The sequence below is a fragment of the Phalacrocorax aristotelis genome, chromosome 10 (genome assembly GCF_949628215.1).
Source record: "Phalacrocorax aristotelis chromosome 10, bGulAri2.1, whole genome shotgun sequence".
NCBI lineage: Eukaryota > Metazoa > Chordata > Aves > Suliformes > Phalacrocoracidae > Phalacrocorax > Phalacrocorax aristotelis.
Genome location: NC_134285.1, coordinates 26,724,894 through 26,750,669, shown reverse-complemented (window position 1 = coordinate 26,750,669; position 25,776 = coordinate 26,724,894). Strand labels below are relative to the sequence as shown.

The 25,776-nt window shown below is 50.3% G+C and overlaps 1 protein-coding gene across 6 annotated transcripts in view; it reads right to left on the bottom strand.

Annotated features, from left to right (window-relative positions):
* Nucleotides 1–27: 27 nt before the first annotated feature.
* Nucleotides 28–25,776, bottom strand: part of RHBDF1 (rhomboid 5 homolog 1) — a 38,927-nt gene continuing 13,178 nt past the window's right edge. For all 6 annotated transcript variants that reach the window (XM_075106144.1, XM_075106140.1, XM_075106142.1 and 3 more), the window contains 17 exons: nucleotides 21,526–21,667; nucleotides 19,245–19,375; nucleotides 13,251–13,464; nucleotides 11,276–11,482; nucleotides 10,436–10,558; nucleotides 10,129–10,289; nucleotides 7,705–7,956; nucleotides 6,972–7,083; nucleotides 6,051–6,125; nucleotides 5,298–5,459; nucleotides 5,090–5,190; nucleotides 4,275–4,338; nucleotides 3,721–3,815; nucleotides 2,677–2,752; nucleotides 2,044–2,144; nucleotides 1,614–1,767; nucleotides 28–785 (listed from right to left, as the gene is read on the bottom strand). In XM_075106144.1, coding sequence (XP_074962245.1) covers nucleotides 366–785; nucleotides 1,614–1,767; nucleotides 2,044–2,144; nucleotides 2,677–2,752; nucleotides 3,721–3,815; nucleotides 4,275–4,338; nucleotides 5,090–5,190; nucleotides 5,298–5,459; nucleotides 6,051–6,125; nucleotides 6,972–7,083; nucleotides 7,705–7,956; nucleotides 10,129–10,289; nucleotides 10,436–10,558; nucleotides 11,276–11,482; nucleotides 13,251–13,464; nucleotides 19,245–19,375; nucleotides 21,526–21,645 — 2,568 coding nt within the window. In that variant the 5' untranslated portion in view covers nucleotides 21,646–21,667 and the 3' untranslated portion in view covers nucleotides 28–365. The remainder of the gene's footprint in view (nucleotides 786–1,613; nucleotides 1,768–2,043; nucleotides 2,145–2,676; nucleotides 2,753–3,720; nucleotides 3,816–4,274; nucleotides 4,339–5,089; nucleotides 5,191–5,297; nucleotides 5,460–6,050; nucleotides 6,126–6,971; nucleotides 7,084–7,704; nucleotides 7,957–10,128; nucleotides 10,290–10,435; nucleotides 10,559–11,275; nucleotides 11,483–13,250; nucleotides 13,465–19,244; nucleotides 19,376–21,525; nucleotides 21,668–25,776) is intronic.

The following is a 25,776-nucleotide window of genomic DNA, read 5'->3' as shown; positions in this document are numbered from 1 at the left end:
TAACAAATGTAGCCACAGACTATGCAAAACAATTAACAGTAGCTAAAACGCTACCTTACCATTTAATCACCACCTTAGCAGTAGTAAACAACTCTGGTTAAAAATGTAGTACTGAAACTAGTGTAATAAAAATAATGGCAGCAGAAGAGGTTCAATACAATTGAACAAGGCACAAACGTTCTGTTTTCAGAGTCTTCCAAGAAAAGGCAAAACATGCCTGCCAAGTGCTAAGGAGGCAGCTTAAATTAATCACGGGCAGGGTTAGAAGTGTCATTGGATTAGAGGCTTTGTCCACATGGAACTGGCACAGCAAATGCAAAGACAGTCCATCTCCAGTGCCTGCTCGAGAAGCCAGTCTTTGCCTTTCAGTGGAGCTGTGCATCCAGGTCGTATTTCTCGCAGAATTTGTCTGTGAATGGTATACAGGTAAGGAACTCGCACCACTCGCACTTGATGGGGTAGAAATAGAACAGAATCACAAGTCCTGAGAAGAGTGCAATGAAGATGAGCTGGAAAACTATAATTTGGCATCGCTTCCTATATAAATCAAACTTCCCAAAGCTAATGTAGGGCAGGAAGGCAAAGGAGAGGAAGAAACCACTGATAAATCCTGAAATGTGAGCAAAATTATCAATCCAAGGCAGGAGGCCAAAGGCAAAAAGAAAGAGCACCACAGCCAGCAGCTTGAAGAAGGCCCTCCACGGGCGTGCCAGGATTTGCCAACTCTGGAAGAGCTCCACAAAGAGACAGGCCAGAATCCCAAACTGGGATCCTGCAGGGCCAACCTGCAGAAGAAGAGCATTACAGGTAACATCAGGCACATGCCATCTGCCTGGCTTCTGCAGCCAGCTCCAGGCATTACAGTTATTTGTCATTCAACTTGTTCAGTGTTTTCTTGGGAAAGTGATGCCACAGCCTGCAACTTCTTCCTTTTAATGGGGTTCAAGGAGTAAAGGGGCCTCGTTTGATCTTAGGTTTGAGATAGGTGTGAAGCTGGCAATCACCAGAACAGACTTTGTATTTAAGGAGGGCAGATCTGGTCCGAGTCATCAGTGTGGAGAAGTCCTTGCAGGCAGTCTCCTCACTCCCCCCCACCCACCATGCACTTTTCTTTATTGAAGGACCTCAGAGATAGTCCTGCCATGCAATCTTCTGAAGTGAGGCCGGACGGTCACATCAGACTTTTCCAGTTGTGGTGTGTGGACAGGGACAGTCCCGGACAGTCTGGGAAAGGTGAGCTCTGCTCTGCCACTCTCTGCCTGCCACTCACACACGGAGGGTCTCCGGCGCCAGGTACAGATCTCAACTCCCAGCCTGCCAGGGCCTCTCTTACACTGTGGTTGGACTAACCCCTCATTTGTTACAAAAGGCAGCCTTCTTACTGCAGCCAGACCATGCCAGTCACTTGGAAAGCCCAGGGTATGCTGGGGGATGATATTGCTCAGCAGCTATATGACAGTGTGGTGCTATCTTCTAGTTATAACTCTGCACAAGCCACGTGCTGCAGAGATGAGCCCAGCTCTGGTCTCTGCCTCTGCCAGAAAGGTACCAGCATGCAGAGAAGGCTTGTGTTCAGGGCAAGTTACCAGGGCCCTAGTCTGCAGGAGACCCACCTCTGCTCTGTAGGGTAGAAATATTGCACTGGCAAGGTTCCCAGTGATGCCACTGAGCAGGTAGATGATAGAGATGCGATGCCATCCTGCCAGCTTCTCTAGGTCCCGCAGGATCGTCATTTGGAAACAGACTGAAACCAGACAGTGCAGGATCCTGCCAAGTTCAGAGTACAGGAGCTGAAGAAGCAGCCACTGAAAGTCACACCTGCGCTGGTGTTCTTTGCGAAGCCTTGCTGAGAGCTCCTGGTCTGGCCTTGCCCACGCCTCTAATATCCCTCCCAGCAAACACAGCATGGTAAACCTCAGCAGGGACAACAGCTCAGCCCTGTCCTGTCCCCCGGAAAAGGAACTGCCAGAACAACCCTCAACAGCAATCCCAGGGTTGAGGGTTCCCCCACCCAGATGGTGCAAGTTTTATACCTATGCTTACCCAGCATGGAGGAAAAGTGAGAGCCAGAGGCGGTAGAACTGGTCAGGTACTTCTGGATTTAGGAAAGGGAGGAGGCCACACACATCATCCATGCAGTGCACCTACGGCAGCAGAAGTGGGATTGTGAGGTGTGCTGGAGAGTGCTAGCCAGCAGGGGTGCTTACTAAGGCCAGAGCAGAGACTGTAGTTAGCTCTGAAAGAAGGGCTTTCCTTGCTCTTCTCCACTCTACCAAGTCCTAATCCATGCATCCATCACCAAGTCACACACAGCCCCACTCATTCCCTATGGCAGCTTTATGTCTTCATTCTTCACCCTGACAAATGCACAACTGAGACATCCACATTCCCTTGCCAACGGAGCAGTAATGGTGCATCCTCATGCTGCTTCCACAGTGGTCCTGTGCTGGGCTTTCGCAGTTGCCAACCCAAGTCCCAAACTGATCTCCAAAGAGAGACAGATGCAGCCAGCTCTGCCACTACAGACTGGAACAGCAACTTCCCTTGGGCTCAGGGTGGGAGAACACACAGGGCTTCCACCGACACTGCAGCACAGCTGCTCCCTGATCTTGCCAGGCTGCTAAGGGGAAGAGGAGGCAGGAGGGTGGCCAAACAAACCCACAACTCCACACTTACCTGAGAGCAGAGTGTTGCCTCCTCATGGAAATAGCCCCGCATAAATTCACAATACTCCCGGGAGGTTATTTCACACCTGGAGGAGGCACAGTTACCAAAAACAGGAACAAGTCACACATGGAAGGCACAATGGACCATCCTGTGCCCTCCCGGGCCACCCACTCCCCCTTGTCTCATCCCAAGCCTGTTCGTGAGAATAGATGTCTTCAGCTGCCCCTGACACACTGCAGTGTCTCTGCAACAGATGCACTAATACATACCCATCTGAGCTCAGTGCCACTCTCCATACATCCCTTCTGCTTCTCTCCCACAGGCAAGCCTGAGACCTCCACAGACTAAGGCCCTGCATACAGGGACTCAAAAGAAGTGCTAAAGCTGAGCTATTTACAGCTGAGAAAGAACCACCAGAACTTGGAGAAGCTGTGTCTCTGGAGCTGGGAGAATCTTGTGCCTCCATAGCTAACAGAGTGGAAAGAGGGGACTAGGCCAAGAGTGTCCTAGTCATTACTTTCAGGGATGAGAAACTCCTTGGGGCAGCACTGATTTTCCTCCCTAGCAAGGAGAGCCAGGCCCAAGCACTGGGTAACTTCTCAAGCTGAGGAGCACCATGTGGAAGAACAGCATCTTCCTCCTTGGCAAACCCAGAGCAGGTTGTTTCCTGGCATCTCCTTGGGTGCTCAGGAACACCAGGGCCAATGTAGCCTGTCAGAATCAAGCTGGCCCTTCCCAAGGAAGAGTGCAGAACTCCCAGCAGAAGTATTGAATCCCCTGGGATCCAAGTCCCTCCAAACTGCAGCACCAGTTGAGCAAGATACCCTGCTGCACTGAAGACTCAGGCTGGCTGTTACCTCCTGCTCATCCCAGAGTCCAGCTCCATCTGGGAGACCCATCATGGCTCCCTGTCCAACTCCCCTTCCCAGCAGGGCTCTGGACTGCATACGGGAAGGACAAGTAGGACAAACAGCTGCATCTACAACCTGAAAAGGGCCCCCTGTGTCTCACCCCAACATCCAGCCCCCTCTCCATACAGGTAAAACTCATTACCTTCCTTTGGTCCCAATGCAGCAGGGCCGGCCTGTAATCACGCAGTCCATGTGAAGGTGGTTGGTGTAATTCCCAGCACTGTTTTTTGTACAGATCTGGAAAATTACAACAGGCTGCAGTCAGACAGCCACGGCTTTGCTTGCTGCCTGGGTAAAGTCAAAACAGGCCCTTGGGAAGAAGCCAGTCCCACAGACACAGGCCTCCCAAGGCCTCCCTCTGACAGCAAGATGGTGCCTGACACCCCATCCTCCTGAGCCTCAAACAACACCTCTTTTCTGCCAAGGGATGAAAACAGCCCAGAGGCGGAGTTAGTCTCCATCACCCTCTTAGCCTGGCAGGGCCCAGCGCTTTAGCTGGCACAGGGGAACTTCTGTTGGAGGGCTTTGAGCCTTGGCCAGACAAAACTATGGCTGCTCTGATCTTGTGTTTGTGACAACAAGCAGGAGGCTGCACCAGAGACCCCTTCCACCAACACAGCTGTGGCTCTGCACAGTGGGATGCAAATGCCATATTCCAACTGCCCACACATGCCCAGTGCCACTGGCAATGCTCACCGGCCATTTGGTGATGTCATCCGGCCACTCATGCGGCTCCATTGAGGCTGGCTGCTCACATACCCTGCAGCAACAGAAAGCATAAGTCACCCCAATAAATTACTTCCCCAGCACCAGCAGCAGGGAGGCCCCCCAGGGAGCCACCACTCTGTCCCTGTCTCCAGGCAGCATTCCCACAGCTCCTCTCTGTCCCTGGCAAGGAACTGGTGACATGCTACATCAGAGCAGCCAAGGCAGTGCTGATCAAAGCCACAGCCTCCTTCCAGCAAGCAGAGATCACAGCTTCAGCACAAAGGCAGCCATCCGAGAGCACGCAGCTGCCCAGCAACAAACTGGCTCCTTTCCAGGTGGGCACAACCCCAAATGTGGGCATTTGGCCGGTCCCAGCCCTACATCAGTCCATGGTGACGGAGGGCAAAGTTGTGTCGTGGCAGCCAGACGCTGGCAGGCCCTTGGGGCAGAAGCACACTGGGAATGTGACTGCTGTACCCCAAGAAGGGGGCCTGTGAGGGAAGCAGGTAAGGAGGGGGAGAGGGGTGAGGAAGGCACCCACAGCTGACAGTAAGCCACTGTGCAGGTGGGCAGCCAACAACAATGGAGACTAGGGGGAGCAGAAGTATCACCATACTCTGCCTCTGCCTCCCTTGCAGATGTTGGGGCAGGCAGGGACATCACTGCCCCCGTGTCCCTTGGTCTCCAGAGCAGCTGCTGTCCCATCCAGCAATCAACTGGCCTGGGACTCCATGCCTCTCTGACTCTACTGTCACAGCAGCCCTGACCCCCGCAGGATGGCAGCTGGCCTAGGCCAGACCTACCTGGGGTCCTGATGACAAACAGACCCAAATTGCCTCTTGCTTCCCGCCAGCATTGGTGTGCTGGGGTGGTGGGGCCACTTCACCCATACAGCCAATGTGGACTGCAGGAGAGAGGAGAGATGTCACTGGGAAGCCCAGGGTGGGAGAAGCATCAACACAAGTGGCCCTGGGCCTGCAGGGACAGCAGGAAAAGGGCCACCGCACTCACCGAGCACTCCTCCTCTGAGGTCTGCACGCAGCCCGACTTGTCATTCCGCACGCAGCAAGCCGAGTGCTTCTCCTTCTCCCGCTTAGCGCTGATGAAGCTGTGTACTTGCTGGTCCTGCCTCATGCACGGTGAGAACTTGGCCCCTAGGTGGATCAGGGCCTCCTGGCAGAGATGAAAACGCTCAACTCAGCCAAGGGGCAGGTTATGATTGACTGGGACAGAGCAGGCTGGGGGAACTGCAAGGGATACCCCTATCAGGGCTCAAGGGACCAGGGAAAAGTCCTGCATGAAGCAGCCTAACACACATCAGGCATACTCTCAATATTTGCTTTGAAGAAGGCAAGCCCAGAACAAAAGTTCAGGGATTTCCTTGTCCATGGCCCCAGAAAGGCCAGCGTTGTGGCCAGGAAAGGAAACTTGGGGACATGGCAGTCCTTCCCAGGGGAAACAGCATCAGGAAAGCTGTCACACATGATATAACTCCTGCATTTTCTCTGGCCCCACGCTTGGCTTCGTAGGAACAGAGTCCAAAGCAGAAGTGCCGAGGTCCATCCCATCCTGGCAGCCTGTATTGCATGGTGGTCAGGGCTGGGACAGGCTGCACCCTGTCAGTGACGGCCCGGCCCTATGGGATGTTCAACCAACAGCAGTTGCTAGCACCAAGCTCCAAGCAGTGGAGGGCCCCAGTCCCTGTGGTGGCATGGCTGCAGCACACAGTCCCCCATCAGCCTACCAACAGTCCCAGCCACTCACTGAGCTGGGGCCGATCCAGAAGTTTTCCTGCTGAACGTATTTGACGTTTTCATAAACCCCTCTGTTTCGCAAGACCTGCAAGGAGAAAAAGTGAGAGCCCCATGAGCTCCTGCCTACAGGGTCAGCAGGGCAAGCAGCGGGGGCTGGTGAAAACAGTACCCAGGATGAACATAAATCCCCACAGCCGATGCCTGGGCACACAGTTCTCTGAAACTGGCCTTTTCCAGGATCACAGGTAAACCACCATCAAGGCCCAGGGACCTTCATCTTAAGATTTCATTTAAAATGTCTATCTCTGGCTATTTCAATTTTCAAGAAATACGAGGGCCTGGAGACCTGGGACTGGCTTGAGGCTCCATGCAGCTCAGAAGTATAAGCAGCACCTGCCGGCAGTATAGGCTGAGGTGCTGCTGACAGTGCTCTGAAAGCTGTCAGACACATAGGTGAGAAGCTCCCCAGGGCATCCCCTGCATGGAGTGGGGATATGGCTGTGGGGATATGTACCCCAGAGACCTTTAACAACATGTGGGAAGGCTACAAAAGGCTTCAAGATCAGCTCTCAGACAGGTCAGTTTTAGTTCTGGCAGAAGCAAAATCCTGCAACTGTTGCAAAAACTTAACACAGGTTTGAATTATTTCCCTGCCACGAATATCCTTCTAGTCTCCACCAGGAGGGGAACAAGCTGTGTGAAGGGCTCCCAGCACAGATACAATGATAGCCTGCAAAGAGCCCACCATGCTTTATGCCAGATATAATTTGATGTCAAGAGCAATGTTACTGCAGGAGGGGGAGAAGGTGTCCCAGCATCGTGTCAAGGCCCTCGGGCAAGTAGCCAATATGCTGAAGACCACGACACAAGAGCCAGCAGCTGAAGGCTGAGACACAGTCACACTCCAGGCAAGTCAGGGGGATTTACTTACTGAATCAACAGTTTCATGTTGTGAGAACCCCACAGGGGCAATGCCGTAGATGCACACAGCGAGAATGGTGATGAGAGAATGCACAAAGGTGACCCAGTAAGTGAAAAAAGGCCTGGATGGAGGGAAAGGGAAAAGATCAGAGGCAGAAACCCAGGCATATAACATCTACTCACAGAACACAGGAGAAAAGCTGCTGTTTTTCCCCAGGGACCTTGGCAGAATCTGGGGTACAGGGCCAGGATCACCTAGGGATGTGCAAGCCTGGAGGCAATGACCCAAGGTCTTGCTGGCAAACCAATTCTGTTTACTCTGACTCCCCCATTACACTGGACAAGCCACCCTTTCCCAATAAAACATCCACGAGAAAACATGCCAAAGCATGCTGTGTGTCTGAAGTAATAACTTACGGGGAATGATCAGAGACAGTGATACCTAAGCCTTCCTGTTCATCACCACCACAGTGGTGGGGCAGAGACCTGCAGTCCCTCCAGGTAGCAGAGATAGACACCCAAAGCAATCTGAGGAGCAGGGTGAGCTCCCAGTGCACAGTGATGCTAACATGCTGCAGCTGACTGCTGCAGTTTGCACTGTACTTCAGGGATACAGACTGGGGGGGTCTCAGCAGCAGGTTTCACCCAACCACCCCGAGGCAGTGACCTGAGTCACCAAGAGGCACCAGCAATCACTCACTCATTAGTTTTGTCGGGACCCCTTCTATGACTGCATCTCTCACCTGTGATCATCCATATCCTCAATCTGCCGCTTGACATAGCTGTCGATGCGCTTGCGGTATGTACGGTTTGTCAGCTTCCCCACCATTCCCAGGCCATACGGCCTCTTCTCCTTGGCAAAGAGCTTCCTGACGGGGACGGCAATGCGCTGGCCACGCTTCTGTGGGCTGACACTCACCACCTCCTGCCGCAAGCGGACCTTGGGCTGTGCCAGGGCCCCATCCTTTTGCTTCCTCCAGCCTCGCTCCAGTGGGCTGCAATGAAAAGTGGGACAGCAATGGTTTCCTTCTCCATGGCACAGCAATGGGGACCAGCCCTTCCCTGGTCTTTGGTGGCAGCAGACCCCCTGTCTGTCCCACCACAGCTGGGCTCAGCAGCAACTGATGGCAGACAAGGTGCCCTGAAGTGGAAGCTGTGCTTCAAACGGTTACACAGCACAAGTTGATGAAAGCACAGGACTACACGCGGAAGGTGGCACAAGGCAGCTGTGCCAAACTAAGCCCCACTGACAAGGAGCTCTCAAGGCTTTAAAGAAGAGTTTCAGCAACAGGATAAAATGGGGAGGCTGTAAGCTGGCACATCTGCAGCCTCATGCACATCTATTTCCTCCCCTATTTCATTCCTTTTACTCTGCTCTCTGCTATGAAATAGAAATGTAGTTTAGCCCAGCAGTGGAAATCCCCACTCTTGAAGTACTTTACTGTGATTGGACTGACAAGTCTAACCCCCATGCCCACCAAATGGGACAGAAGAGAAGAGCAGGAATCCAAGCAGCTTCCCAGACCAAGGAAGTGACACTGTCATGTCCTGCAAGCTGTGCCAGTTACCTCTCACAATCTGTCTTCCATTCCTCCCTTTATTTGCACCAATGCATGCATTTTTTGGGAGAACAACAAAACCAGGCTTCAACACCACACAAAAATCCCAAGCAGAACTGTCTAATGGCTTTTTTACCAAAATAGAGAGGGCTATGAACGCTGCACAAGCTACTGGTGAATAGTACCTGCTTTGTAAGTCTCTACCATATTCCAATGGTTTTTTATTTCTTTGCTCTTAAACAGCAGTCTGGAGGTCAGGTCTGCAGCATTCAGACCCTGATGAAAAAAAAACCCAAAACCTACCCACCATTTCACCCTTGCTCACCATCTAACACTGTAGCAGGCATGTCCCTGACCCACGCTCTAATCTGGTTTACCTCCTCTGGCTTCCTAAATGACCCCCTCTGGACAAAGACAAAAGTTGTCAGAAGTGGTCAAAGAAACCAGCTGACAAACTTGGAGAGATCATGCAGTTCTGAAGTATTGACAAGCAACTTCAGCTATTTTCAATACTGCACCTTGCAGAAGATGTATTTTTATACAGTCAAAAGTCCCAACTTCCCCTTGGTAAGTCCTTCTCCAACAGAAAGTGCAGATTCCACTGCAGTCTGCTCTTTCCCCAAGAGTTCAAGCGGTTTCTGTGTTACGGACGTTCTGCTTCCCAATATTTCCAGTGCTGGGCTATCAGCCTATGCCAAAATAAACACCTGGCCACCTAAAAGGACAGCCAACTATAATTCTGATAACAGTTCTCTAAAGTGTGAAAGACGTGTATTTTCCTCAACAAATAAAACTATTTAAGGAGATCCAGATGGAGCCAAGAAGACTGAGACCATCTCAGAGGAGTGACAATGAACTCACACCATTTGCTGCTTCCTCTTATCTTAAGACTGAGTCACGTTCTTGGAAACACTTGAAGGGAAAGTGCCAACCCCACAAGATGGGCCTTCAGCAGCAGAACCACAACAAGGACCTCCCTGTCTGATCCATGTTCACACCCAGCAGAGCTCTCTGCTGGGGAGAGCTGCCAGCTAAGCTAGAGCTGGTTCAGAAACGACTCAGTACCAGTTACTCATGTGGAAAAAATCTAGGCATACAATACAGTACCACCCACATATTTGTAGGGCTCTCAGCATCAATGCCACACCTTTCTCTCATTTCAAGTGAGGAATGTAACCCAGCTCAACACTCAGCAATGCTTCACACCGCTCCTTAGAGCGAGACAACAGTTCCTGGTGACTGTGGCAATGGCAACATCCTTCTCGTCTTTGCTACGTTTTCCATAGCTGAAGGCTGGGCCGCCAGCATCCTCACAGCTGATTTAAAGTGTCTTCCCTCAAGGCACGATACAGTCTCCGAAACATATCATGTGAGGTTGGAAGTTACTAGAGAGACTGTAGAGGTGGCCTCAGGGTCACCTTTCACATGCACAGGTAGCAGGAGGTCTTAAGCTGGATTTAAAGAAAACCCATCACTGCACTGCTCTCTGAGCTCTCCACCAAGCACCCACAGGCACTCAGATCCTGGCTTCCCCCATGCAGGAGGTTCCACTCTGAACTGGTTGGCCACCCCATGTTAGGCTTTGGCAGCTTCCAGGAAGATACTCACAGCAGCAAGTGGCTTCTTTCAAGCTCATTTTTGTCCAAGGCACCTCCTGTGAGATCTGTCTGATCCAGAGGTTTCACCTCAGCATCTTTGATTGCAGCTTCTGATGGCGACTCGAACACTTCATCTGGATAAGTAGAGAGCTCCTCATGAAGGACTCCTTCCTGGGCAGAGAAACGGAAGTCCCGTCAGAAGAAGCCAGCATCACATTTGAGACACCAGCCCTAGCAGAAAGCAGTGCTGCTTTCTGCAACACACAGTCCTGCCACACCTAGATTCTTGCACTGCCTCTGAGGCCAGTGCCCCTCACCCGAGCAAAGAAAGAAGTGTCGAGCTCATCTGGAAAATCCACCGTGTCCTCCTCCAGGAAACTTGCTGGGGTGAAGCTGCGCCGCTGAGCTCTCCTCAGGGTGCTGTCCTTCACAGAGCGCCCCTGTAGCCAGAGAAAGTGACATCAAGTCACTGCCAGAAACCTGAACCCCAGGCACATGCAGGGCCACCTCAACCAGCACACAGGGAGCCCAAGTGCTGAGCTGGTTCATGCTTGTGTGTGGAGCACAGTGGACCTGCTGATGTGTGACACCTTCCTGGTGAGACTCACAGGTGTCCTCACCCCACTTCTCAAAGCACAGTGCTCACCTCCCATGCAAGTGAGACTTGCAACATGCTCCTCTACCACATATTGTACAATGTCTCTGACCAAACTGCAGCAACGGGTGGTACTAGACACAGCAAAAAGGTCACTGGGCCCAGGAAAGCAGACACATGACAGAATGAAGAGACTTGCATAGTAAAAGCTTTCTGCTCTTCCATGGCTGCTGACCAGGTGCAGATGGACAACTCAGAGGTCCAGGCAGGCTGAACTGGACCTGCTGGAACGTTCTGAGGTTGCTGGCTGCAGGAATCAAAGCCCCTAGGCCAATAAAGGAAAAGCAACACCTGTACCAAAACCTAGCCATCTTCCCTGCTTCTTGCAAATCCTATCTCCTAGACACATGGCTGAAACAGAACAGGTGATGGCTTGGTTTCTTCCCCTCCACCACTGCTCTCCCCATTCTCTCTGCTCAGCAGCTCCTTCCCTCTCACCCTTCTCTCAGGGCAGAGCCCTATCCTGCCACTAGACCAGTCCCTGCCCTCCCACAGACAGTACCTTTACCAAAGCCGCAGCTGCTCGGAAACTCATTTTGGCAACAGACTCCCGTTTCCGCCGTCGTGGGAGGCGATTGAACCCTGAGCGTGAGCTGGTGAAGGAGCAGAGCGACGCGGCACCTGGCGTGATTGGTGTGTGGGGGATGCTGCAGCCATCGTTGTCATCAGCCATACGGAAAGCTCGGCCGCGGGCCAATGGGTCTATGATCTGCCAAGAGAAGAAGCCCATCAGTCCATTCACCCCCAAACCCTTCTCCCTCCAAGCAAACCTCATGAGACCACGACAGTGGCCTGGCTCCTGGGACTGTCCAAGAACCAGGCTGGCTAGATCCACAAGTAATTCTACAATCGGGAGATATGGAATAACCTGTTGCAAGCTAAGCCCTAGTTGTAAGCCTCAAACCTAAGCCCTCAAACCTCTCCTCCTGCCCTTTTTTTTTTCTTTTTCTTTTGTTGGTATTGACTATTTTCACCCAGAATGTTCCTGATGTTCACATGAGTCTCCAAACCTCCTTCCGCCCTTCCTAAGCTCTAGGTTTCCTTCATGTCCTGTGCGAGTGAACTCTACAGTCAAGAGAATGTGCTGTCTGAACAGGAGTGTGAGAAATCCCTGAAAACAGTCATGGTCTTTCTCCAGCTAGTTTCCCTTCTGATACTGTACAGCCCAGGACTTAAACAGTATCCTGTTGAAGCTTAACTATATATTTACCTCTGCTTCCATTAATTAAGTTATAACAGCTGGAAAAAGCAAGCAAGGTTCCGGGTGCTGCCAGTCCTACTTTGGGACTCTTCAAGCCGAAGCTCTCACTTCTTCCAAACATCCAAATCAACCTAATGGAAATATTGCCTTCAGCTACAAACCTTGCCTCTGTCCTTACATCATCACAGCTGTGGTTTCCATAAGACTTCTATGCTTTATCCTAATGTTTTACAAGCTTTTTTTAATCCACAGTTGCACGCTCAGCAGGAAGCTTTATGGCCTTACACCTATTGATACCACGTTCTGATTTAACGTAGCCCACGCAGAGCCCAACAATACTTCTGAGTCTCCTGAGACCAAAGACTAACTGCAAGACACTTCAGCTAGTAAGAAAACAGGGAAGAGCACAACAAGGTGAAACTTGACTGAAAGATGCACCATATTCTCCCCTGCTTCAGTGATGCAGCCAGGCTTCAGGTCACAGACCAACCTGCTTTGGAAGGAATTTGTTTCCCCACTTGCCCAGGTTGCAGTGGTGCTCACTACTGCACAACAATCAACCACATCAATTACTATCACTGAATTGAGCAAGGGAAGAGCTGGGATATTGCAGGTTAGTTCAGAAGTGCTGGTAACTGGATATGCCTGACTGAGTCTTGACCCCTGGGGTCACACTTGAAGGTAGTGAGTAAAGGGCTACCAGATACCCTTTGCAGGCACTCAAAACTATTTCTGAGGACCCATGAGCAGAGCTGTAGTACTGCTGACGTAAGAGACGCTTTTCCAAGTCCTACAACATAATCAGGTTTCTATGACGACAATAGCTGTGCTACTGCCTGCATTCTGCCTGGGACAAGGATCCACTAGGCAAGTGTCCTGGTGACACCAGGCCCATTACTGTGTATTTGGGTCCAGGATGCTGGCCACTCTGTGTACAACAGAATTTTGTCCTTGCAAAATGGCATCAAAAAGCCCAAGATGAGAGCTGTTTGGACATGCTGCACACATCTAATCACCACCATAGTCACCACATGACAAACATGGCTCTGAGCCTATCACTGAAACAGCTGAGGGATCTTAGCCAATGAGACCGGAGAGAGGCCGCTGAAGGAGGGAGTCTGCCAAACTGTATCTGAGACTTGAGAAGTGTCTGAGCATGGAGCCAAGGCATGTTCAGGCAGAGCTAAGCCTGCAGATAGGTCACAGCTGCCAAAGTGGTAAAGACACTCTGCAGGAAACTCAAATGATGGCTTTGATTTTGTCCCAGGTTACTCACCTTTTGCATGCCCAGCTGGCAGGGTCCGACATAGAGTGGAGGAGGAGTCTCTGTGCTCGTTAGAGAAATATTGTCCTGACTGGGCAAGTCCATTTCCCGGATGACCTGAGGTTTCAGCTTTCCATACCGCAGGCTGCAGTGGCGGAGGCTCTTTCTCTGCCATTTCTGAGTAGCGTCACTCTCTTTGCTCACCCCAAACCAGTCCGCTGTGCCTCTGAAAGATGCCAGCATACAAGTGCAAAGAAGCATTGTTTGCTTGGACTATGCACATGAGAAGAGAAAACCCATGGTGGACACTTCCAGCCCACCCCAATGCAAAGATGGGCAGAACTCTTCCCCATGAGCATCTTGCAGTCTGTCCTCAGCTGGTTTTAGCAACCTGACAGATGCTGGCCAGAAACATTCAAGTGTCAAAAGCATTCTGTCTCTTAAGACAGAAGAAAAATTACAAGAGAGATTCACTGTGTGTAAAGGACAGTTTGTTCTGAGTTTTTTCTAAAAAGAAAGAAAAATAGATGGAACAGAAATTCAGAAAACAACTTGTTGAAACAACATCTATTGAAAACACTTACCATCTTCAGACCAGCTCTAGGTGGAATTGTACTGTTTCATGGCTCTGTAGCTTCTCCTAAGAGCCAGCAGAATTCACTGTTCTCTCCCAGCCTCCCCCCACACTCCCAGGATATCCCTAACTTCTCCATCTCAGGCTGCAGAATTTCTACCCTCCTCAAAGGTAACATTAATGGCAAATGTTTGCTATGGTGTTGACCTCTGCTAAGGCAGACACGGACAGTTCTAAGCTGCTGGCTGCATAAGTAGGAGCACAAGGTTGCAGCCACAATGTGGGTTTGCTGCCAAGTGGCTGCTGTCACAGAAGAGCAGTGGATGAGAAGCAAAATCCCAAGGAAGGCGGAGAGGAATAAGTCAGACTAAAAACCTACTTCAAATACTGGAGGACAGCTGGTACCCTAAACCTACAAAGATCAATCGCAGCCCTGCCAAGCCTTTCCCACTGTGGTTAATCCTTCCTCAGAAGATGACAAGCTGTGTCAGCTACAGTTGCCTGGCCCAGGTGTTGAAACCTGAAAGTCCTTTCAAGCCAAACCCAAAACCCTGGCCTCAGACCCCCTGCTTAGGGGCAGGATTTCCAGCTGCTGAGAAGCAACGCCTCACAGATCACAAAGGGAGTATTAAAACATACACTGAAGTAAAGGCTGAGTGAAATCTAGAATCGGGTCACCCAGGGGAACTGAGTCAGTGGACTGGAGACAGGAAACTAGTCCTGTGTTTTGCACCCTACAGAGCAAAAATACCATCAACCAACAGGTGAAGGTGTCCTGCCACCATGCAAAAAGATGTGTATTTGAAACCCACAGCCTTCCCAGTTAAAATCTCCAGATGCAAACCACCAGGCATTGCCCTCAGCCTTCCCTATTCTCCCAATGATCAAGAACAGACCCTTCAGCAGGCATGAGGTGACATGAGCCATTGCCAGATCTCAGTGACATCACTGATGCAAATGGCTCCAAATGCCTCCAGCAAGTCAATAGGGGCCAGACCTCAGAGGCGGGGCTACATGCATGTCTCAGAGCACTGCTCCACTACCACGGACCCGTGTTTCCTCAGAGCAACCTTTGTCTCTGTTCAGAGAAGAAGGGCCTGGGGTCAGCACCTGGCCTGAGAGACCCAAACCAAGCTATAGCACAGACATAATGCTCTGGCTGCGTACATGCACAGGCACAACAGACACCACAAAAGAGTCTTACAACTCAGAGGGTTTCTCATAGACTGCTGTAACCAATATTTCAACATCAAGGTGACCTTGTGTGACAAGCCTGTACATGGGGCCACTCCTCAAAGGGAGAGGACTGAAGGTCATTTGCGCCCATATGAGCCTGCTGATGAATGGCCTGTTGTGCCAACAGCAATACCTCAGCCCTCTGAAACTGTGCTCCTGATAACCTGGAAGGACAAGCACCACCACCACAGCTGTTTTGCACTGTGGGGACCACTCCTGAACTGCCAGAGACCACTACTGGTCCAGGAGCAAGGTGAAGAGCTGTCCTACTCTCTGATCATAGTCAAGATAGTCCAGGAGAGCTGAATACAGAGTTTCAGGTATCTAGAACACCCTGGAAAGATGCTGAACACCCTGTCCAGCTGGGGAGCCCCACCATGTCCTACAGACTCCTATGAGCACTGTAACAAGCAACGAACCAACATCAGAGGTCAACTCTTGCTCTTCTATCACGTTGAGCTAACCAGCCCTGAAAGCCCAAGACCAAACACAAGCAGTTGCCAGAGGTGGACATAGTGCCAGAGTGGCATTTGGCCAAGGGCAGCAGTCACGAAGGTGGGACAGGAACGGACTTCTGGGCATGAGGTCCAGTCCCTGCCATGCAAAAAGTCACATTGTCTGTCTGATTTGAAAGTTTACTGAGATCCAGTCTTGGGGTGGTGGTCGATGGGCCATTGTGCCCTGGACTCCTGGAGTGGCTCATCTCCTTGGTGCTAAGTAAACGAAGACCTCCACCTCAAAAAGAAGACAGTCATATTTGGATTAGAAAAAGCCATGATGTCAACAGGGAATGAGTGGATGCTCTGTTCCGTTCACCAGCTTCTGAGCCCTCTCTGGACCAATATGACTAGCATCTGTGCAGTGCTGCTTCCTCTCCTTCCCCTTCTGCCCCAAAGAGATTTTGTGGCCAACATATGCATACACTACATGTTGCATTGATGCTAGCAAAGGCAGGCTGTGCTGTGGCTGCCCTGGGGAGATATTCTAGCTACAGTGAACACCAGGAGGTTGACAGCTTGTTAGGAAAGGCAGGAGGGAGTGAGGCTGGCAGGTAGACAGCTTGTTAGTCCATGCTACTTACTGACAGCTGCCTACATGTTTAGTAGGAGTGACAACTGGTTTTTGTTAGAAGCACACATGAACTTTCTTGCTCCTGCCTGTTTGTAGGCCTCTTGACCAGCCCTGGGAAGGCAATGTGGTCCCAGCAAGAGCCAGAATCTGTGCAGTTCACAACAGCCCTTGCACACACATGCAGGGGTGGGTTTCACACTCAGTGCTACCAGTACCTGAAAAACGATCGGGGCAGGGACTGCCGCTTTCTCAGGGAACTCCTGCCCACCTGGTGCCCATGAATGGGCATGGTCTGACTCCTTTGAAACCGTACCTGTCTGCTGCAAAGAAAAGACAGCTGAAGGGAAGGAGCCTACAGGGCTGTGGAGAGGAGCAGCGACCTGCATCCAGCACTTCCCTGTCTCCTTCCATAGCCCCACCAGCAGCAGTTGTGCCACACTGCACATGACAGTGGCCTCCAGATGAGAGCATGACCTAAGAGAAGCAACCAAACTCAAGCCACACAACACCATCTTTGAACCCAGGAGGCTGGAGAATTCTTTTGGTGTATCTGCACCTGTGTCTGTCATTGCTCTTGAAGATTCCAGTGATACTGCAATCCCCTTCAACCCCCAGACCTCTGTGATCTGCCTTTTTCTGCCCAGACATCCAGCTACAGACCCCACTGTCTGGCTTTGGACACCGGAGTGTGAAACCATGGAGCTGTCCGCAGGCCAAGATATGATCTGCTTAGATACGGGTGTCTGATGCCATTGGAAGTGACCTGAGCCCATTCTGGTTGACCCTGGGAGGATCTTGCCTGGTGCACAAGTCTTATCTGTGCTGTACCTGCTGCCTTGCATGGACATCTCAGACACCCCAGGAGACTGGAAGTGGTGTTAGATGCCTATAGTCAGGCACATGAATCACTCCCACACCATGTTCTGGACCACACAGGCTTAACCTTAGGCTCACACTTGATTTGTATCCCCAGGGAATAGGATGGTGTGGAGTCCTGCTGTCAGAACAGTTTCACATTCTGTGCATCCTGGGGACTGTGTTAAGTGGAAAAACTGGCAGTCAGCCTCCCTGCTCACAAAACAAACCCCCAAGAAGCCTTTATGGATGCATGGTCTGCAGTTCTCCATTGCATCCTAGGCTCTGCTAGACAGAGCACAAATTTTTAGGCATTTTCTTGGTACTTTCCAGTTTCCTGTTCTTGTTTCTGATCCACTTATTTTGCGCTTTTATTGCTAGTATCATGTCATGTGTGCATGTCCTGCAGTTCTGCCCCTTAGAAAGTCATTCCAGCTGCTGCACCTGCTCTCCTACCCACATCCCACAGCTCTGTGTAGATGATGCCCACAAACTGCAAGTCCCCCAGGAGGAAGAGACTTGTCCACCCACCATGCTGCACAGCAGCCTGCATAAGACAACTCAGCACTGCAAATAGTGCTGAACCCCCCACATACATACTCTGGGCAGGAGACTCACAGGGCTTCCAAAACCATTTGTGCACCTCTGGGCCACTCCCTATGGGATTGCATGTACTCTCAGGTTACAAAATGCCTACACAGACCATTAAGCACAGGCAGGGGCACAGGCACCAACCTGAGTGCCAGCACTTCCATTACAGCCTGAGCAGGCAAGAGGAAGACATGTCACAGGGTCTGTTGGTGCAACAGCCACACATGTCTGCCCACCGCCCCAGTGCTAGGCAGGCCATTAGCATATCCCTCAGTGTGTGGGAGCTTCACCACCACTTTCCAGCACCCCTTCCTTACTCACTGTAGCTCCATATGCCTTGTCTGTCTTGTGGTGTAGTAGCACTGGGGGCAAATTTGTTCCTCAAGCACGAAAGTGGTTTGCTATTCCCCAACCTCTCCACCCTACACACAAGCTACATGTTGTGAAGACCTCTGCAGAGAAGGCTGCCCTGGCCCTCCCACACAATGCTTCTTGTCAGGGCCTTCACAGTGCCCTCCCAGGGCATCCCCTCATTCTTGACATGCTCTTGCCTAATTGTCCTCTTGCCTAATTGTCCTCGCAGGGAGGGGGGTAAGGCAGGGAGGTGAGGGAAGGTGCAGTCTAGGTGTGCAAGGACAGCCTCAGGTAGGCCCAGAAGCTGCCTACAGCCCTGAAAAGAGTGGACACTGCTTCATGGCTCAGCCTCTGCAACCTCACAAGAAGCAGGATCACAGAGAGCTGCTGCAAGAGAGCTTCACCACCAAGGCAGCTGAGGAACGTCTGAGGCAAATGAAAACACTGTGTAGGAGGTCAGTCTCTTCCATAGCTAGAAAGTTGCTCCTTTGTGAGTGGACAAAGCCTGGCTGGCTGAAAGTGGCCTGAGCTGTGGAGCTCCAGGGATGCTCCTGGGATCCAGGCAGGCCTGACACACTGCCAGGGATATAAGACAGGCATCTCAGGAGAGCAGCTGGGAGAGCCACTCCCTTTGGATAAACTAGGATAAGCCTTTGCCACAGGGAGGGAAGGAGCATCCAGCTGTGTGGCCATGTCTCAGAGACCCTGGGTCGTGGGGACAAATGATAACCCTCTGTGAAGGCATGGGTGACAGGACCAGGGCAGCCTCTCCCTACCCTCCATCACCCCTCATAGCCATCTCAAGAAGCTGCCAATGAGCTAGTACTAGCAGTCAGGCTGCTGAAAGCCCTGGACTGCTCAGGATGGGCTTCTGCCTCCCCAGCAACCATATGCTCTCACATACCGCACCAAAGCAAGGCCAGTACACCACATCATACGGTCTCAGCTAAACATCAGGGCCTGAGGCATCCTGTTACTCAGAAACAGCCAGCTCCCGGTGTGTGGGGTCAGTAAAAATTTGTCTCTGAGTGGCAAGAACCACTCATTGTCCTGATCACCACAATTTTCTTCCCAGGACTTGTGTCCTCACTTACTAAAGACAGGCTATATAGCACCACTGGGCTTATATACTGGGGACCTATCTGCACCCACCATCTTCTGCAACCTCATGATAGATAACAAGGGAGACAACCTAATCCTGCTGTGACAGCGTGCCACTTAAGTGCCAGGCAATGGGACTAGCAGAGGACCATAAATCCACAAATAAAGGATGGCAATGGATGGTGGAATCCACTAAAGCAGGCTCCGTGAACTCAGTGTCTCACCTCTTGATGGTCTGGGTGATTGAGGTCTGTCGTTGTAGCACTGGTCTCCTCACTTCGTTAGGCAGGGAGGGCACACGGGTGTTGTCAGCAGGCATGCTCACGCTTCGCAGAAAGGCCTGACGTCTTGTTGGCTGCAAAGAAAAGCAGGAGGGGAGTCAGTGTTCTCAAGAGTGATGCTCTACAAGGCCAGTCAGGTTGTGAAACATTTAATTAGCAATTCAACAGCCACCCAACACCTTGACCACAAGCTGGGTGCATGCAATTGGGCAGCAAAATCAGGCTAACAAGGACTGTGTTCATGGTAGCCAGGAATGGCTCTGCAGAACAGAACAGGTAGCATGAAGGAGGCAGCATCTGCATGTTGCAGTGGATCTCAGTTCAGCTCTAGCTTGGCCCATGGGCTGACATCATTGGTAGATGGAATGAGCTCCTCCAACATATCCTCCCAGATTTTTTCTAGGCAGAAGGAACCCAGATCACACACTTCTGGACCACATCACAAGGTGAAGAGAAGCACAGTGAGATTTGCTTCATAGGTGACTCTGGATCTGCATTAAAAGCCTGCAAGAGCAGTGGGTGGGTCTGTGCTGTAGCTGCTGCCTGGTGCAGACTAAGCCAGCTGGGAAAGCCACAGCAGTTTTGTTCATAACCTAATTGTCTGGACACACTCAGGTCTGAAAGCTCCGGGCATGCCTTGGCTGAACATCACCTACACAACTCACCAAACTGTTCTCAGCTCAAACAACTGCCTCACCAGGGCTGCTCTGGATTAATTTTTCATCAGCTTGGCAGAGACACCATCTCCCATTTGTAAAATGCAGGCTCAGGCTCAGCAGACTGTCCCTCTGGCAAGTGAAGTTTGAATCAACTGTTTCTCTGATCAGACACTATCTCTGCCTCAAGACTATACTTGCTACTCCAGTCCCTCTAGCCCGGAAAGGTAATGATTTCCACTAATCTTACATCTTTGTTACGTTTTATGTGACAACAATGCATAGATACCCAGGTTATAAACCAAACGAGCCCATTATGCACTCTTATCCTGACAGCCTGTGCTGTGCACACTAGACCCCCAGAGAACACCACCTCCGCCAGCTTCCATCATAACTACAGAGTGTCTTTCCAGAAGTGCCCGGCTGAATTTAGAGATTTCAGGTAAGAATATCCATCAAAGACTTAAATAAGTGATTTGGAAGCTTTCAACTTGCACTGTTAAAACCCTGCATTCCACTTCTAATCCCTGCAGACTGAACCCCGATCACTTTCCTTCCAAGGGAAGACCAGGACCAAGACTTATCTGGCAGCTGTGACATAACTGAAGTGGATTTTAGTCCCTGGATCAAGGAATGGCGAAGAGGCCATTCCTTTCTATCCCTCTTAAGACAAGCTTGTCCTCAACTCCCTTCCAGGGAAGCTGTATAACCCTCCATATCTCTGATGGCTAAACCGTTCTTGCACATAAGCAAATGAACCCAGGCACTGCACCCCACCCATGGAGCTGGGCAGTAAGAACCCTCCAGCTCTGCCGTTGGTGCAGGTACTCTCTGTTCCCGCAGTAAGGTCACATAAGCAGCCAGCAATCATCCTACCCAGGTCTCACCCATACATGAGAGTTTTTGCCACCTTGTAGCAGAAATTCCTGTTATCTTTCCTATTCCCAGCACAAATACAGATGTTTTACTTACTTTGCACAGTTCCGATTAACCTATCACCCCACCTCTACTTCACCACTTTTCAATATCGCTTATTTCTCAGCCCACATGATTTTCTGATGTTCCTCATGCTGGTAACAGATTTGTGTTGCCAGTAACGGTTCTTTCTCTGCTGTTACAGACAAAACCCTAACATTACCTTGGCTATTCATAAATCAGATTCATTCCCTGCTCATTTCAGCACGAGCTCCAGCACTTTCAGGGCCCCATGTTTGTCTAGGACCCCTTCACTCCTCCAGTCCCCTTAAATGCTTGATTGAATACCCCAATCCCACATCCCCCAGCCGGGACACTCTTCGCAATCCCCACATCCAAACAGTCACATCCACTGATCTGAGCACATTGGCAACCCATCTTAATCCCTCCTACATCCCCTTCAAGGGGGAGTTAATTACTGACCATAAATTTACTCAACTTCTCTGCCCCTTCTCACATGCCTTGTGACCTGCCATCACATGCTGCCTTTCTCTCAGCCAGGACTGCTGGAGACCATGCTCTCAGCACAGTGGGGCTCTGCACACCCCCTCCACAGCTCCACAGACCCTCCCTCCTGCCCCCAGCCTCTGTACCTGCACAGGCTGGGGTTCTTCTGGCACCGAGATGGGCACTGGCACCGGGATGTCCAGTTTTAGCCATGGTGGCTTCTTCCGCTGTAAACTGCTCGTGCTATCGTGTCGCGCCTCCGACATTGTCCCACGTTTGTCCTCAAGCCTAGGAGAGGGGAGAAATCACAGTCAGGAGGGGGCCAGGCTCATCCCTGACATGGTACGTGCCAGCAGGGCAAAGCAAAGCGCCCTCCTCGAGGATGTGACTGATGGAACCCAAGCCCCACATTGGACGACTTCCCAAACTCCTCATGAGGGTTCAGGCATCACAGCTTGTGTCCACACTGGTCAGCCAGAACCAGATGCTTGGATGACACGGCACATTTTGAAGGTCCACAGGACCTTGAGCCAGGTGCCAGAGACCGCAGTCAAAAGTTTCAGAGTCACCTCCCGTTAAGATTTTTGCTGAGACTACTGTGAGATCCAGATTCCTTAAGAACCAGTCATGAATTAAATCTTAATGAGATCTGGATCCAGTCCAACCAGCTAAGTAACTGCAGTACCAAAAGCCACCGACCTCCCTCTAAAAATTGCCTGTGACTCACACAGGCACACTTGCCCACCCAAAGCCAAGCACCACACTTTCCTACCAAACTACTTAGCAATTAGCAAGTGGCCATTTCTCATTGCTGGTTCTAATCTCTTTTAAATGTAGTCATTTTCTAGAAACACGACATAATGCACAGAGTAATACAAGTATAGCATGAACATTAGAGAACTGGCACTGATCCTGAATTAAGAGTGGTTTTCATACATAAATAATAATGATATGGTATTCAAATAAAACCCGCTATGTTACCAAAACACCAAAGTAACCAGAGTGACTTGCTGTCACCTTGCCTACTCTACTATACCACAGCTTTCTCCTCCTGTTTAGGTCGCATTCAGTGTGACAGGGACCATGCAACTCTTCAGGCTGGCAGAGCACCTACTCACTGCGCATGCTAACAGAAACAATTAAGAAAATAGATTTCATTGGAGGGAGATCAGCTCAGATACTTCCACAGGTACCTTCCAACCTAAAGTGTTCCATAAGCCCATATATCTTCCTCTCCTAGCACACATGCAGCCACAAGCTAGCAGTGGGAAGCATGTGTGCTGAATGGGATAACAGATCCAAATCCCTCCCAGCTCCCTCCTTGTGTTGTCCTAGGCCACAGATCCCATACGGGGGGGGGGGAGAGAAAAAAAAAAAAAAGCCCAACTGAAAAAACAGAGTCCCAGCCTCTTCCCCCACCATGGTGGACAGATATAAGCATCCACTTAACTCAGGAGGCATCCATGATTTGAAAGGGAGTAGAAGAAAATATCTTAATTTGCATTAAAACTCAATGTTCTTACACTGTTAACATCGTCAATTTATTTTAAATGCACAATGACTTTAATATGCAAGGATTCTTCCTTGAGAGCAGCCAAGTCCTAGGACAGAGCCAGAGACAGAGGGTCCTCCATCCTTGGAGGCTTTCAGCACTCAACCAAACAAGGCCCCGAGCAGCCTGCCTTGCCAGACAACCTGCAAAGGTCCCTCCCAACCTAAATTAGGCAGTGGTTCTCTGAAACAAGAGCTGCCTTTCACGGTATTTTCACCACATTCCCACAGCTCACTGCAGCTGCCCTGGAAAAGGGAGCTGTACAAACGGTGAAGCTCACCTTTGCAAAAGATACACAGCGTGGAGGGAAATAGGTCAACAAAAGGGAGTGGGGGATAATCTGGATTGGGTTAGGAGAAGAGAATCTCATCTAAAAGGAGCTAAAGACCAGCTGCTAGCTCAGTCACACAGGCTGGGCTGGCTGCCAAGAGTGCCTTGTTCAGCTGAGCCAGAACGACAGAAAGGCAGGACTCAGCTGTAGGTGGATGAAGGTTGGGTTTCAGCAAATACCACAGGCCCCCAAAAGTCTGGGAATTCATGGTCTAGCCTGTACAGACATGCCCTTCGTACATGCACCACGGTCCTGTGTGCACAGACGCAGCGCCATACATTACAGGGACACAAGTCCTTTCTTTCTTCCCTCCACCTCTAGCCACAGGGGTGACTAAATGCATCTGTTTTAACTTCCTATAAGATGAGAATAGTATTAGGGAAGCTCCAGCCTGCTCTTGGTAAGGGTAAACCTGCTACGAGACAGCTTTCAGTCTTGCATACAAAATGGGCAAATTTGTCTTCATGGTGAGGTCAGAAAGCAAAGCAGATTTCTCATATCTGAAAAACTCCCTTGGCGCAATGCAATGGGGTCCAGCATTTAACCATGAGGATCATGAGCACAGGGTCTTCCTGATATGCTCAAATCAGAGACCAGCCAAGAGGGACAGAGCCACCACGCTAGCATGACCAAACACAACCTATTTCACACTTACCCCTCATGACACAACTTTGTGTGCCTTCAGGGCTAATTCAGAGCCTCTGTACTAGCAACTCTTCTTTTCCCAGCATCTCTTTAAGGAGCAGACCTCACTCAACTTCCTTCCTGTCCACCTACAGAACTCCCTTTGTGAGCAGGTGCTTTGAGTGTAGAGCATACAAACGTGTAAAATTGGCAGCTTAATCAAACAGCAAGGCCAAGCCAGGAAGGCAGAGAATGAATCACTCCTCGATTGCCCAAAAGGTGCCGCAACAATGCTGCACTCTGTGAAAGATTTTCCAATGAAATCTGTTTTCAGTCCCCCTTCCTAAATCACCACAGATAGGGATGTCCACGTATCCATCACACTGGCTTAATTGCGACCCATGCAGCCTAGTGCACGGGTATCTCCAGCAGTGTGCACACATGCCACATGCAAAGAGGACAGAGCATAAGCACACATGGGGCAAGCCCGTGGCTTTATGGTTATCCTCGACTCAACCTTGTACTTTAGGCAAGAAGATCTCAAGATGAAATTCACGTAGCTTTCTCCCAACATCAGCAGTTAAAGAGTTTGTTAAATAGCAAAATATCAAAACACATGTATAATAATTGTGTAAGTGCACTCAGCATTTAAAAACCAGGTGAGTTTCAAGTGTGACTGCAAACAGAGTACCTAACTCAGGAGCAAATTCTTCTACCAGTTTGACCTTTTTTTTACTTACCAAGATGTTAATTTCCCAATAAAAGAGTGCAGTGAAGGCAGAGCTGTTCAGCATTCCCAACTACATGTGTGCATTTGGAGTGGCCAAGAATAAACCTTACAAACACAGAAGATGAAACTTGCAGCACTTGCGCTAGCAGGGCCTGATCCTCTGCTCACCATGAATACACAGCCACAGCACAGGTCAGCCAACTCCCTCTGACCCAGGGCACAAAAGAGACTGGGCTATCGACAGAAGAGGCATGTCTCCAGGAGGTTAACAGTGAGACTAAATGTGGATCCAGCTGTATACACAGACGTAGAGACTGGCTGTACACAGGTGTATAGCTGTGTACATAGATGCACAGCTGTGTACATAGATACACAGCTGGATGGTTGAACCTAGTCTTTGCAAGGCAGGTAACATCCCTTATCACACCAAGTCCTCAAAGTGCTGCAGTCACTAATTCCTGTCTCAGCGCTGCACTAAAAGCACATGCTGAGTTTCACACTAATCCCTTGATTATTTTTAAGGGCTAGTGTTTCAGGATACAGTGTCCATGTATTTGATCAGGCCAACAGGCTTTGCTTCAAAGTTGACTGCACTGACACATATTTCATTTGAATGGTCCCACATCCTCAGTCCCAATGTCTCAGTACTGTCCTAACAAGTGTTTTCAAGTGGTCACTGGCAGCAGCAGGACAGGAACATACACAGCACAGCCATGCAGGGTTGGGCCAAATGCCCATCTAAAGCCAGTATCTCACTTCCAACAGAGGATGGCTGGCAACAGGTACAGAGCACAGGATCACTCGACAGTCATATCTTCTGGGACAGAGTGATGGCATGTGCTATGAATAACTCTGAGGCTTCTTGGGCCAGAGATGGCTTTGCATTTAATGGTTCTGGAAGAAAAATCATTGGATGGAAACAGAGATGGATACAGAATTTATTCGACTCATTTTTTAACCCAAGCAAACGTTTAGTATTCATTAACTGCAAGTGACAAAGAGCTCCACAGCTGAAACACATGCTGTGCAACAGGCCATCTTCTTCAGTTTGTCTCTAAACCTGCCATTTCTTGTGTTCAGTTGATGTCCCACAGTTCTTGGGCTAGGTGAGTGAACAGCTTTACCCTGTCCTCTCTTTCTCCATGCCATTCCTGACTCTA